The sequence below is a fragment of the Heterodontus francisci genome, chromosome 1 (genome assembly GCF_036365525.1).
Source record: "Heterodontus francisci isolate sHetFra1 chromosome 1, sHetFra1.hap1, whole genome shotgun sequence".
NCBI classification, from domain to species: domain Eukaryota; kingdom Metazoa; phylum Chordata; class Chondrichthyes; order Heterodontiformes; family Heterodontidae; genus Heterodontus; species Heterodontus francisci.
The window spans coordinates 135,099,827-135,114,404 of record NC_090371.1 but is presented as its reverse complement, the minus strand read 5'-3'; the positions used below and the strand labels follow the sequence as shown (position 1 = coordinate 135,114,404).

The 14,578-nt window shown below is 42.6% G+C and overlaps 1 protein-coding gene across 7 annotated transcripts in view; it reads left to right on the top strand.

Moving 5' to 3' along the window:
- Positions 1-8,448, top strand: part of LOC137372378 (LIM and calponin homology domains-containing protein 1-like) — a 503,856-nt gene extending 495,408 nt beyond the window's left edge. For all 7 annotated transcript variants that reach the window (XM_068036287.1, XM_068036300.1, XM_068036294.1 and 4 more), the window contains one exon: positions 4,824-8,448. In XM_068036287.1, coding sequence (XP_067892388.1) covers positions 4,824-4,849 — 26 coding nt within the window. In that variant the 3' untranslated portion in view covers positions 4,850-8,448. The remainder of the gene's footprint in view (positions 1-4,823) is intronic.
- The last annotated feature ends 6,130 nt before the right edge of the window (positions 8,449-14,578 follow it).

Genomic DNA, 14,578 nt, shown 5'->3' with positions numbered 1-14,578 from the left:
AGAACAGAGAAGAGGGTAAAAGAGGGGGGGGTGTGGCATTGTTAATCAAGGAAAGTATTACAGCGGCAGAAAGGACGTTTGAGGACTCGTCTACTGAGGTAGTATGGGCCGAGGTTAGAAACAGGAGAGGAGAGGTCACCCTGTTGGGAGTTTTCTATAGACCTCCGAATAGTTCCAGAGATGTAGAGGAAAGGATAGCGAAGATGATTCTCGACAGGAGCGAGAGTAACAGGGTAGTGGTTATGGGGGACTTTAACTTTCCAAATATTGACTGGAAATACTATAGTTCGAGTACTTTAGATGGGTCTGTTTTTGTCCAGTGTGTGCAGGAGGGTTTTCTGACACAGTATGTAGACAGGCCAACCAGGGGCGATGCCACATTGGATTTGGTACTGGGTAATGAACCCGGCCAGGTGTTCGATTTAGATGTAGGTGAGCACTTTGGCGATAGTGATCACAATTCGGTTAGGTTTACCTTAGCGATGGGCAGGGACAGGTATATACCGCAGGGCAAGAATTATAGCTGGGGGAAAGGAAATTATGACGCGATTAGGCAAGATTTAGGATGTGTAGGATGGGGAAGGAAACTGCAGGGGATGGGCACAAACGAAATGTGGAGCTTATTCAAGGAGCAGCTAATGCGTGTCCTTGATAAGTATGTACCTGTCAGGCAGGGAGGAAGTTGTCGAGCAAGGGAGCCGTGGTTTACTCAAGAAGTTGAAGCGCTTGTCAAGAGGAAGAGGGCGGCTTATGTTAGGATGAGACGTGAAGGCTCAGTTAGGGCGCTTGAGAGTTACAAGCTAGCCAGGAAGGATCTAAAGGGAGGGCTAAGAAGAGCAAGGAGAGGACACGAGAAGTCATTGGCGGATAGGATCAAAGAAAACCCTAAGGCTTTCTATAGGTATATCAGGAATAAACGAATGATAAGAGTTAGAACAGGGCCAATCAAGGATAGTAGTGGGAAGTTGTGTGCGGAATCAGAGGAGATAGGGGAAGCGTTAAATGAATATTTTTCGTCAGTATTTACAGTAGAGAAAGAAAATGTTGCCGAGGAGATTACTGAGATACAGCCTACTAGGCTAGATGGGATTGAGATTCACAAGGAGGAGGTGTTAGCAATTTTGGAAAGAGTGAAAATAGATAAGTCCCCTGGGCCAGATGGGATTTATCCTAGGATTCTCTGGGAAGCCAGGGAGGAGATTGCAGAACCGTTGTTGTTGATCTTCAAGTCGTCATTGTCGACAGGAGTAGTGCCGGAGGACTGGAGGATAGCAAATGTTGTCCCCTTGTTCAAGAAGGGGAGTAGAGACAGCCCTGGTAATTATAGACCTGTGAGCCTTACTTCGGTTGTGGGTAAAATGTTGGAAAAGGTTATAAGAGACAGGATTTATAATCATCTTGAAAAGAATAAGTTCATTTGCGATAGTCAGCACGGTTTTGTGAAAGGTAGGTCGTGCCTCACAAACCTTATTGAGTTTTTCGAGAAGGTGACCAAACAGGTGGATGAGGGTAAAGCCGTGGATGTGGTGTATATGGATTTCAGTAAGGCGTTTGATAAGGTTCCCCACGGTAGGCTATTGCAGAAAATACGCAAGTATGGGGTTGAAGGTGATTTAGAGCTTTGGATCAGAAATTGGCTAGCTGAAAGAAGACAGAGGGTGGTGGTTGATGGCAAATGTTCATCCTGGAGTTTAGTTACTAGTGGTGTACCGCAAGGTTCTGTTTTGGGGCCACTGCTGTTTGTCATTTTTATAAACGACCTGGATGAGGGTGTAGAAGGGTGGGTTAGTAAATTTGCGGATGACACGAAGGTCGGTGGAGTTGTGGATAGTGTCGAAGGGTGTTGTAGGGTACAGAGGGACATAGATAGGCTGCAGAGCTGGGCTGAGAGATGGCAAATGGAGTTTAATGCGGAGAAGTGTGAGGTGATTCACTTTGGAAGGAGTAACAGCAATGCAGAGTACTGGGCTAATGGGAAGATTCTTGGTAGTGTAGATGAGCAGAGAGATCTTGGTATCCAGGTACATAAATCCCTGAAAGTTGCTACCCAGGTTAATAGGGCTGTTAAGAAGGCATATGGTGTGTTAGCCTTTATTAGTAGGGGGATCGAGTTTCAGAGCCACGGGGTCATGATGCAGCTGTACAAAACTCTGGTGAGGCCGCACCTGGAGTATTGCGTGCAGTTCTGGTCACCGCATTATAGGAAGGATGTCGAAGCTTTGGAAAGGGTGCAGAGGAGATTTACTAGGATGTTGCCTGGTATGGAAGGAAGGTCTTACGAGGAAAGGCTGAGGGACTTGGGGTTGTTTTCGTTAGAGAGAAGGAGGAGGAGAGGTGACTTAATAGAGACATACAAGATAATCAGAGGGTTAGATAGGGTGGATAGTGAGAGTCTTTTTCCTCGGATGAGGATGGCAAACACGAGGGGACATAGCTTTAAGTTGAGGGGTGAAAGATATAGGACAGATGTCAGAGGTAGTTTCTTTACGCAGAGAGTAGTAGGGGCGTGTAACGCCCTGCCTGCAACAGTAGTAGACTCGCCAACTTTAAGGGCATTTAAGTGGTCATTGGATAGACATATGGATGTAAATGGAATAGTGTAGGTCAGATGATCGGCGCAACATCGAGGGCCGAAGGGCCTGTACTGCGCTGTAATATTCTAATTCTAATTCTAATTCTAGACCTCCTTTGTTATCTCTTGCCCCACCCCCACCTCACTTGCTTATAACCTGTGACTTTGCTAATATTTGTCAGTTCCGATGAAGGGTCACTGACCCGAAACGTTAACTCTGCTTCTCTTTCCACAGATGCTGCCAGACCTGCTGAGTGGTTCCAGCATTTCTTGTTTTTATTTGTGAAAGCTAACGTTGTGCTTTCAGATGATATTGTTGAGGGGCACCTTGTAGATGATAAATAGGAGGGGGCCAAGGATAGATGCTTGAGAGACACCGCAAATAATGGTGCAGGAGCAGAAAGAGAAGCCAATGCAAGTGATACTCGGGCTAGGATTAGACAGATAAGAATGGAACCAGGTGAGAATAGTCCTACCCAGCTGGAAAACAGTGGAGGAGGATGGTGTGGGCAACCATGTCAAAAGCTGCAGACAGGTTGAGAAGGACAAGGAGAGGAAGTTTACCTTTGTCACAGTCACATAGGATGTCATTGGTGACTTTGGTAAGAGCTATTTCGGTACTGTGGCAGGGGAAGAAACCTGATTGGAGGGATTCAAACGTAGAGTTCTGGGAAAGATGGGTACGGATTTGGGAGACAACAATGCATTCAAGGACTTTGGAGAGGAAAGGGGGGTTGGCGATGGGATGGTAGTTTGCTAGGAGGGTGGGGTCAAGGGTTGGTTTTGTAATGAGAGAGGTGATGACGACAGATTTAAAGGAGATGGGACAAAACCTGAAGAGAGAGGACCATTTACAATTTTGGCTAACGTGGGGTCCAGGAGGGGAATTTGGCTGATCAGCAGTTTAGTGGGAATAGAATTGAGGCAACAGGAGGTGGGTTTCATGGACAAGATGAGCTCAGAGAGAGAATGAGAGGAGATAGGAGAGAAATAAGAGAAAGATGCATGTTCAGGGCTAGGGCAGGGGGAGCGTTATAAGAAGTTTGACCTGGTGGGCTAGTGGAAGGGAGGGAAATGGCAGAGGCAGCTGACCAGATGGTCTCAATCTTAGTAACAAAGAAGTCCATGAGCTCCTCGCACTTGGAGGTGAGATTGTAAGGGCAGGGGAAAGGGGAGAAGGGTTGAAGCAGATGATTTGCAGTAGAGAAAAAAAAAGCCAGAGGTTATCTTTGCATTTCAGGATGATCCTGGAATAGTGAACTGTTTTAGCAGATGAGAGCAGGCCCCAATAGTGTTTTATGTGGTCCAGCCAGATCCAGTAGTGCATGGCTAAACCAGTTGTCCACCATATCCTTTCAAGTCTGTGTCCCTTGGACTTAAGTTAGCGGAGATGAGGGCTGTACCAGGGGCAACAGCCAGGGTGAGAGAGTAATAGTTTTATTGGGAACTTGGGCCAAGGTGAGACTGTAGTTGAGCAAATCACTAACTGCAGAAATGGTATGGCAAATGGAGGACCAAAGACTACACAGTTGGTATTTTGAAAATGCAGTTTTAAGTGAATTGGGACATAGTTTTTTCCAGGGACAGTTACAGAATGAGGTTTGGTTAGGGTGTGGAAGGAGACATGGGTAGTGAGTGATGCAAGGAAGTGATCAGAGATGGCCTTACTTGTAATTGATAAGAAGGGACTAGCAAAACTGCGTGGGATGGTAAGGTCAAGGGGGTGGCCATGATTATGGGTTGGGGAGTTTACATAGAAGGAGAGATTTAGGGAGGATAAGAGGGCAGTGAACTCAGAGGAGAGAGAACATGATGAGTTGAGATAGAGGTTGAAATCACCAAGGATGAGAAGTCATTTGCTGCTGCAGAGGCTGAGGGAGGAAAGCAGTGATAAATTTTTATCGTACTTGGGAGGGCAGTAGAGAATGAGGATTTTGAAAAAGAGATGAGGGGGTGGATCAAGGTGAGATGCTCAAAGCAGGAGAAAGTGTCAGAGGAGTAGGGGGTCAGGCCAAGTTGTGACCTGGTAATAAGTGCCACACCACCAGTCTTGGCAGGGGAAGTGATGGAAGATGTAGTCAAGCGGGGAGGCTTCATTAAGGGGCAAGGTGTCACCAGCTCTTCATTTCATGTATTTCTTGGCAACTGTTCCAATATGTATTAACATTTATCCATATTAAAATCCATTTTTCACTCCTTAGATGATGCAGCATAACTATATATTGCCCACTGAGATTGTCTTTTTTTTTAGCTGCTGGACAACCCACCACTTTATGACCTTGCCACATGCCAATCAGCAACAGCAATTGAAGGTTGGGCAGACCACAAAGTGCCCCGATGCTCAATGTGACGACTGCTTCAAAGACAATCGCGGATAGAAACTGTCATTCATTGGCTTTCTTATTAGCAGAACCCTCATTTTCCAAAATGGCTTTTACCTGCATTGTTACTTTGGTAGCCTAAACCTTGGATCATTTTCATCCTTAGTGAAACCGCTGTTCTTTTGTGCATATAGTTACAAAAGTAGCATACTATATTTGCTGTTGGAAAAATAAGCTTTTAACTGGATTCAACATGTATTTAATTAATATTGTGTGATACGTAATTTATTTTATTGCCTCCACCATTTATGAAAAAAAATAAAGGTGCAATGATTATTGAAGTAAGTGAATAAAACTATGTTTGTCCTGTGTGGTGGAGAATAAATGTCTTCTTCCTTTTCCTGGAACTAACTTGAGCCATCTCTGTAACATTGGGGGAATGCAGAGATCATTCTGAATGAATAGATTTACAATCATTCTGATATTTTACATTTCTAAGTACTAAAGGTGTTTTTCTTCATAATGTAAGATTATCATCTTGAGGTCTGGCATGCGAAGAAATGGATAATGAGGCAATAACCAAGCTGTTTTTCAATACTAGCTAGTATGAACTTGCAACGACATGATTTATTAATGTATCAGACATCGCATTTTTAAATGAAAATAGAAAGGAAGGTTGAAATGCTTGTGTTCTAGGGAAATATGCATGCCAGTCCGAGATTTATTACACCCAGTTTGCTCTGTTGGGAAGAATACACTTGGTAATTGAAGCCTGCTCTCAAATGTGTACTGGTAGTGGCTGTTACATTGCATCAGGTCTTCTGAATTTTCAATACTGGCTTTCTCTCACCTATTATTTAGCTAATTGCTCTAAGTTGCTTTCAAGAAGCATTTAGATCAATATTTTCTTCAAGTTAATGTTTAATTAGAAGACAACTTCTCGGCTGCAATTCAAATTGAGGACCACAGAAAGAAGGAATTGACTGCTTCCACACCTTGATCAGGTTTTCCAGTATAATATAGAGCCAGACACTGATTTTCCTGTTGACCCAGTGATTACTCTGCTCGATTTGGATTTTTTCTCCTGTAAATCTGGTATTTTTGCTGTAAATCAAGATGCACCAAGTATTGAAATAATGAAATTCCGGTAAATACGATGTAATATGCCAACAGGTGCTCAAATGCTTACTATTACTATTTGAGCGGTGAATATGGCCTACACCACATTTTAGATTCTGGAAACTTGGGACATTTGGAACTGGGCAAAAAACAATGAGCACCAAGTTTGAAGTTTCAGCATTTTGGCCTCAAACCTAGTAAAAGGTTCCCTCTAAACTGCAGGAATTCCGATACACTATGAGTAATTAAAGTATCAGAACCCTATTAAGGTAACAAAAAAGTTAATAGAATTATTTTGGTGATTATTGCACCTTTATTATATACATAATATGAAACATTGCAACTATGAAATATTTTAAAAAGTCATTCCTTCCAAGCAGGGAAAAATTGGATTACAGTCAGCTTTTTAAATTATTTCTAAATCTGTCACAAGTTACTGCTGGAATAATCTGCAAAGGCTGGTGAAGATTTGACTAAATTACTGTGAAACTGCAAACCCATTAGTGGAGGAATCAGCTGCAGGCTTGCAATTTTTTTTCTGAAATATCAGTATATTTACCACAGACTTTTAAAATGTCACTCTCCTTGATTTGTAGATAAAGGAGGCCAAACAATGAAACAATTATAACTAGCCCAAGACATGCCATAATCTCTTGCTTAGCAAACCAATTATATCTCAACCAGATGCTTGCAAAGTGATTCTATGGAGAACTGAAAGCACCTAAATTAGCCAACTGCATTGTAGCTGCCTTAAACAACAGCAATATGTCAGCTCCATACTCACTGAGGCTCTTGATTTTACAGTAGGATAAATATTAAAGTGTAGTCCATAATCATTTAAATACAGTGTTAAAGAGTCTGCAAGTAAATAAATCTCTTCTTTGGCTCAGCAATAATTATTTCTTAAAACTACATGGTTGACATTTATTTATTGAAATAGATAAAACCAAGTTTTGCATGCTAGTGGAGTCCTTACGCCGAGGTATTATAATTGTTTGCTATATTTTTATTTGTAACCATTGTTGGATCAGTCTATTGGAAGAATATTTTATTTCTTTCATATTAAAACTGTGCCTTAGAAAATGCAGGCTGTTGCACATAGACAGTCAGAAGTGTTAAGCATCTGCAGTGAATGTGAAGTAATTGGTATCCAACTTGATAAACATCTCTGTCAGCTCTCAAATGAGCTGGATGCAAGCGATACTGCAAAGGAGATGAGTTAGACATGAAGCTGAGGCCTAATTGGTTCATCTCATGTGACCAGTTCATATTAAACTGTAGTTTCCTACTCTTCTGCATGGTTTCAGCAAAGGCTGATGTTTATCTTGCAGTCTATCTAATGTGTAAAATACATGTTTCAACACTCAAAACATTTTTAAAGAGCACTTTTTACATATTCTTGTACTCTTTTCCTCCTCAGAAGTTACAAATGCAGAGAAAACAGTGAACATATATAGTAGCACATTCTGTACGTGTTCTAATAGCCCCATTTGCAATTCTCTTCTATCTTTAAAAAAAAATTAAGTGGCGACAACTTGAACCAAGGCCAAAGTCACTAAGCGTTTAAGTGGTAACGTTGCAACTTTTTGACCTGTGCAGTAAACTGTTTCAACACACATTTATATGTAACAAACCATTAAACATTATAATTCAAAACCATTGAATGCAAGTATTTAAGATAGAATATGGGCTAGAAATACATTTAGCAATATTGGAAATGAATGATTAATGGGTTTGTGTGATATTCCTCTGTCCACTGTTTTAAAGGAGCAGTTAACTCATTTAAAATAAGAAGGGGAATGTTAATTCGTTAACAATACCAATAGTAATTTCTTAGCTAAAATGTTAATATAGTTGTTTACACAACTGAAATTTTATTAATTGTAGCAGAGATGAGCACTTTGGTTCGGTGCATAGCACCAATAATATGAAATCACAGCTTCAATAACAATAAAATAATCAAATAAAAATATGTAATTTTGTTTTTGGAAATTACATTTTGTTTTAAAATGTTCCACCATGTGCATGGTTGACTTTTACTGATTTTCAGAAGTCCATATTTGGTTGATAAATCAATAAACCTTCATGAAAGTACCTTATCGTGCTTGTTATTCTCACTTTGACGGCAAGACTCGTCCATTCATTTTGCATGATTGGACACAACATCCTTACAGTAGCATGCAATGAAGCTGTGCCACCATCTACTAACATCTGTGTAGGGAGTTGTTTTATGTGGTTAACAACATTTTTCAAAACATGCATAACCAAATATGGACTTGGACTGGTGCTTTGTGAATAAGTGAATAATTGTAACTGGGGCTAATTAACAATTAAAATTGTCTGGTATATGCTACATATGCTACAGTTGAACTATTGCGCTATATGAATAGTAATTTGCCTCCTGAAGGAAAAAATACAATGTGTTCAAATAATGTAACAGCTTTTATAGTAAATGTATGTTGTTTATAAATAAACGTTTAAAAATACTATGGTGTAATGCTTTTATTTTCCATAGATTGAGTCTTAGAACATTTTAACATGTATACCTATATAATATATGAAGCCTTATGTCTATATGGACTTTGTGTTAAATTATCCATTATAAGTTCCTATGCATATTTAAAATGGAAACTCCATGGAACTATTTTTAATTCTGTAGTTACAACCTTTAGCCAATGGTGGTGCTGTGGAACCTCAGGTCTTCTAGTTTCTCAGCTTCCAGTACAGAGAAACTCCTGTGGTCTGACCAACACTACTTCTCTGTTGTCCAAATTGTTACAGGTTTAGCTATTTATAAATAATCAAATGTATAAATATAAGGAAAGAATACATTGCCCTGAAATTCTGCAGGTATTCTGCATGTCTCCCAAGACTGGTAGAATCCCTGGAAATTCAGGGCTTATGACTTTAAAATTGCAACTGCATTACATCTGCATGTCCAAATCCAATTATCCCTTGCCCTCTACCTCTGCATGACAGAGCTGTTTATATCTTTGTGTGCAGTTTTCTTGGTGGTCATTAGTGAGTGGCATTCCTTCACCGCTGACTGCAAAACCCAGGCCATTGTTTTAAGGGCTAACGTTCCATGGAATTTAACATTAAAAACCTCTATCACATCACCACGTACAGGGTGTAGCAGGCACTGCAGATAAATATTGACACTTCAAAAATGGGATTTCCCATTGGCAAAGTCTTGACATAGAAGTTTTTAATGTATTTTGAGATGGACTGCTGTGACTCATACAGCATCTTAAGATATAATAACCTGTATTTTGTTGTACTGACAATGGTGAGGCTGTCAACACTCACCTTTATTACAGGGTAAAACTGACAGTAACTTCTGGAATCCACACATGTGCACTAAACTCAGAAATCCCCAAATTACTGTCAGTCAAACCCTGCTCTTCCAGTGCTGCGGTCATCACCAATGGAATCCACACAGAAATTAATATTATGGCATGAACTTAGGCTAATTACCCATTATTTTCATTTTAAAAACTGCTGAAAAAGTTGGAGCTGTTCAGTCACGAGTAAGTGGGTGATAATTACTGCTAAACATACTCTCTAGCCCTGAAAAGTTAATTTGTCAAGTGCGGAGTCTCATTTCTGTAGAAAAAATCTTTTTACAGTTTTTCTGTTTTGCTCCTATGTATTTCCTTTAATCCCATGAGCATGTCCCAATCTTTATTTAATTTCATGTACAATGATTTAAATGTAATTTATATTTCCTGGGTTGTTTTTGTTTCTTGCTTGGCTATCTGTGTGTCTCAGTAAGTTTTCTTCAATCTGACTGGTTAAACAGCTTCCCTGCTGCTTGACCTGCTCAGAAATGCCCAGAAGCTTCGTAGAAAGCACCAAATTCAAACAGATGCCACAAGAGAGGAGGGGCTGGATTTCCCTCTGGGGGTGGGAAACAGGAGTCAGAACTGTTTCCGAGTGCCTATCCCACCCCCGGAGGGAAACACTCAGCCTTTGGGATTTTCACAGAGATACCCACTTAATTGGCATGGAGACAGGATTCCTGTACAATTAAGGGTGGCAGGTGGGCTCTTGAAGCTGAAATCAGAGGCCTTCCAGCTTGAGAGAAGCAACATGCTGCAGTGGACGTTAAGTAACTGAGTGGATGCTTCAACATGGAGGGGGGGTGAAATTCTCTCTGCAGGAGGGCCTTTGGCTCTACCTGCACCCAGGCAAGAAGGGAAGGCCTGAATGCCTGTCTGGATTGCTGGCCCCCTGGCCTGCTGCTGGGTGCCCGCCTTCAGGCTGTTAAACTATCCCCCTGTCAAGTCAGGAAACTGGAGGCCTACTGGAAAATCCCAGTTGGCCTCCTTTAAGTGCCCTTAATCAGGTTCTTAATGAGCTTAATTGGCTACCCGTTACATTGGGGTGGGTAGCCCTACTGCCCCCGAACCTGCCTTGGCAAAAATGGCCGGTGCCGGGAGACCGACTTGTCAGCTGGCCCCAACATTTTTGGGGCCCGTCTGCCTCCATTCCTGCCCTCAGTGGGGCCTGAAAATTCTGCGCAAAGTCTCTGCTGAAAAGCCCATTAAATATTTGTCGACAACTGTACACAAGGTGAACAGCAAAAGCTGTTCCTTCTCCACTTACAGCAGAATCCAGACCATTATATTACAAATTGAGGCAAGTATTGAGTAAGACGATTTTACAGTTTTCAACCATATGAATTTGCACCTTGCAACTGGGGGAATATAGCGATAGCCCCGAAGCCAATGACCCTTGGCCTGACTGTCAGGTTCGGTCCAGTGGCGCACAGTCGCAGTCCCTCTTGAGCAGGGCATTGGTCACCTCCTTGATGCAGCAGTGGACTGCTGCCTAGGAGACCCCACACATGTCCCTGGTGGATCCCAGGAAAGATCCAGATGCATATAAGTTGAGTTCCACGGTGATCTTCAGGGCCACTGGCATAGGATGACCACCGAATCCCATAGGTCACAACTTATCCTGCAGCATGGCGCATAAGTCGCCGACGGCCTCCCTTGAGAGCCACAGTCTTTGCTGACACGGCTGCTCGGACATTTGGAGGTAGCTGAGTCGAGTCCGGTTCACTTTCTGGTACAGGTGGGCCCTTCTTGGCATAGCCGGATGCCACCACTCTCATCGTAGAGCTTCAAGGCAGCATTTGACCGAGTATGGCATCAAGGAGCCCTAGCAAAACTGGAGTCAATGGGAATCAGGGGGAAAGCTCTCTGCTGGTTGGAGTCATACCTAGCGCAAAACTAACAGCACTGTGGGTTTACCTACACCCAAGGACTGAAGCGTTCAAGAAGGCAGCTCACCACCACCTTCTCAAGGCCAATGAAAGATGGGCAACAACATGCGACACCCATATACCATGAACGAATTTTACAAAAAGGCTGCCTCCAGGCCCTCCCTCCGTGGAAGGCGTTGCATAACACCATGGAGGTCCACAAAGGCAGGGTGTTTGAGACCCATGCCAGGTGATTAGTGGGCCTCCAGAGCGCTGTCCTTGCAGAGACGAAGTTGCCTTGGCACCTTTGCCTTTGCTACTCCTCCCAGTTTACACGCTAATGGTCCTTAGTGCCCACCATTGGTGAGAGCCCAGCACCCAGCAATATGGCCACCCAACCATCTCACCTGAGACCATGCCCACCCCTGCAGTGTGCACAGCACTGCAAGCCAACGATGGCCTTCACTCCCCCCTCTTCCTCGATCCAGTGCACGTCATGGTTGCTTTCCCATTGTGGCATTGAGGCCTTGCCTCACTGCATCACCTTTCAATGGCTGGGGACCTGAAGGCATGTGAGGAGCACCCGCTATCCACTTAATTCCAAGCCCCATTAAATCATTATCAATTGCATGCAAATGTATTATAACTATCTGTTCATCAATTTGAATTGCACTCCTGTCACATCAAGGCAGCACCGCCGCCTTGGAGATCTCCCACCTGCTGACTAAATCTGGAACCATCATCACGGTGTCTGACACTATTCTCTGGCTCCCATGCCACCATTCCCACTCCAAACAGCCTCACAAAATCCAGCCATTAATATTGTTATTGCATTATGGAAAATCCTGGAGATCTGTATTCCTGAACTGTGCTTTCAGTGTGGGAAGTTCTGGGCTGAACACTGAAGATGCAAATTTACCCCATAACTCAGGCCCCGAAAACAAAAGAAATTATACTAATTTACCACATTAACATGAGAATCTTTATTAATATGTGTGGCTAATATCACCTGGACAATTACAAATTGAAAAATGTAGAAAACTGTTTCAGACCCAAAGCCATATGAATGTTGTGTTTCATGGAGAATGAATTATTGTGTGAAAGATTAGATAGGACCGGTTCACAGAATCAGAGAATTGTTACCGCATAGAAGGAGGACATTTGGCCCGTCGTGTCTGCGCGGCTCTCCAAAGGAGCAATTCACCTAGTACCTCTCCCACGACTTCTCCACGTAGCCCTGCACATTCTTCCTTTTCAGATAACAACCAAATTCCCTCTTGAATGCCTCAATTGAACCTGCCTCCACCACACTCTCAGGCACTTTATTCCAGATCCTAACCATTCACTGCGTGAAAAGTTTTTTCTCATGTTGCTGTTGCTTCTTTTGCAAATTACCTTAAATCTGTGCCCTTTTGTTCTCGATCCCTCCATCAGTGGAAACAGTTTTTCACTATCTACTGTGACCAGCCCCCTCATGATTTTGAGAGAAGCAACATGCTGCAAAGAAACATTTCTTCAAAGAAAACAGTCCCAACTTCTCCAAACTATCCACATAACTGAAGTTCCTTAACCTGGAACCATCCTTGTGACACTTTTCTGCACTCTCTCCAATGCCTTCACATCTTTCCTAAAGTGTGGCGCCCAGAACTAGACACAATACTCCAGCTGAGGCCGATCCAATAGGCTATACAAATTTAACATTACGTCCTTGCCTTTGAACTCTATGGCCCTATTAATGAAGCCTAGGATACTGTATGCTCTACTAACTGCTCTCTCAAGCTGTCCTGCCACCTGCAATAATTTATGCATATATACGCTTCGGTCCCTCTGCTGCTGCACCACCTTTAGAATTGCTCCCTTTACTTATATTGTCTCTCTGCATTCTTCTTACCAAAATGAATCACTTCACACTTATCTGCATTAAATTTCCTTTGCCCATTCCACCAATCTATGTCCTTTTGAAGTTCTATACTATCCTCCTCACAGTTCACAAAGTCTAGGTTGTTAATATATATCAGGAACAGCAAGGGTGCTAACACTGACCCTTGGGGAACTCCACTACAAACCTTCCTTCAGCCCGAAAAACATCCATTAACCATACTCTTTGTTTTCTGTCGCTCAGCCAATTCCATATCCATGTTGCTACTGTCCCTTTTATTCCATAAGCTATAACTTTTCTCACAATCCTGTTGTGTGGCACTTCATCAAATGTTTTTTGAAAGTCCGTGTACACCACATCAACAGCATTGCCCTCATCAACCCTCTGTGTTACCTCTTCAAAAAACTCCAGCTAAACACAACTTTCCCTTCACAAATCTGTGTTGGCTTTCCTTAATGAACTCCCATTTGCCCAAATGAACATGAATTTTGTCCTGAATTATTATTTCTAGAAGCTTTCCCACCACCGAGGTTAAACTGATTAGCCTGTAGTTGTTGGGCTTATCTTGACACTCTTTTTTTGAACAAGGGTATAACATTTGTAATTCTCCAGTCCTCTGACACCACCCCTGAATCTAAGGAAGACTGAAAAATTATGGCTAGTGCCTCCGCAATTTCCATTCGCACTTCCAGTTGTGTGTTATTGTATTTAGTCGGGGGTTAAAATGTGGGTTAATTAAAGAAAGCCAGCGTGGATTTCTTCAGGGAAAATCATGTCAAACTAACTTGCTGGAGTTTTTTGAGGCGGTAACAGAGACGGCTGATGAGGGCAATGCTGTTGATGTGGTGTACATGGACTTTCAAAAGGCGCTTGATACAGTGCCACACAGCAGACTTGTGAGAAAACTTATAGCTCATGGAATAAAAGGGACGGGAGCAAGATGGATGTGTAATTGGCTGAGTGACAGGAAACAAAGAGTAGTGGTTAATGGATGTTTTTCGGGCTGGAGGAAAGTTTGTAGTGGACTTCCCCAGGGATCAGTGTTGGGACCCTTGCTTTTCCTGATATAGTTTAATGACCTAGACCTTAGTGTACAGGGCACAATTTCAAAGTTTGCGGATGATACAAAACTTGGAAGCATTGTGAACTGTGAGAAGAATGGTGTAGAACTGCAAAAGAACATAGACATGTTGGTGGAATGGGCAGACAGGTGGCAGATGAAGTTCAATGCAGAGAAATGTGAAGTGATTAATTTTGGTAGGAAGAACATAGACAATATAAAATAAAGGGTACAGTTCTATAGGGGTGCAGGAGCAGAGGTCCTGGGCGGCACAGTGGCGCAGTGGTTAGCACCGCAGCCTCACAGCTCCAGGGACCCGGGTTCGATTCCGGGTACTGCCTGTGTGGAGTTTGCAAGTTCTCCCTGTGTCTGCGTGGGTTTTCTCCGGGTGCTCCGGTTTCCTCCCACAAGCCAAAAG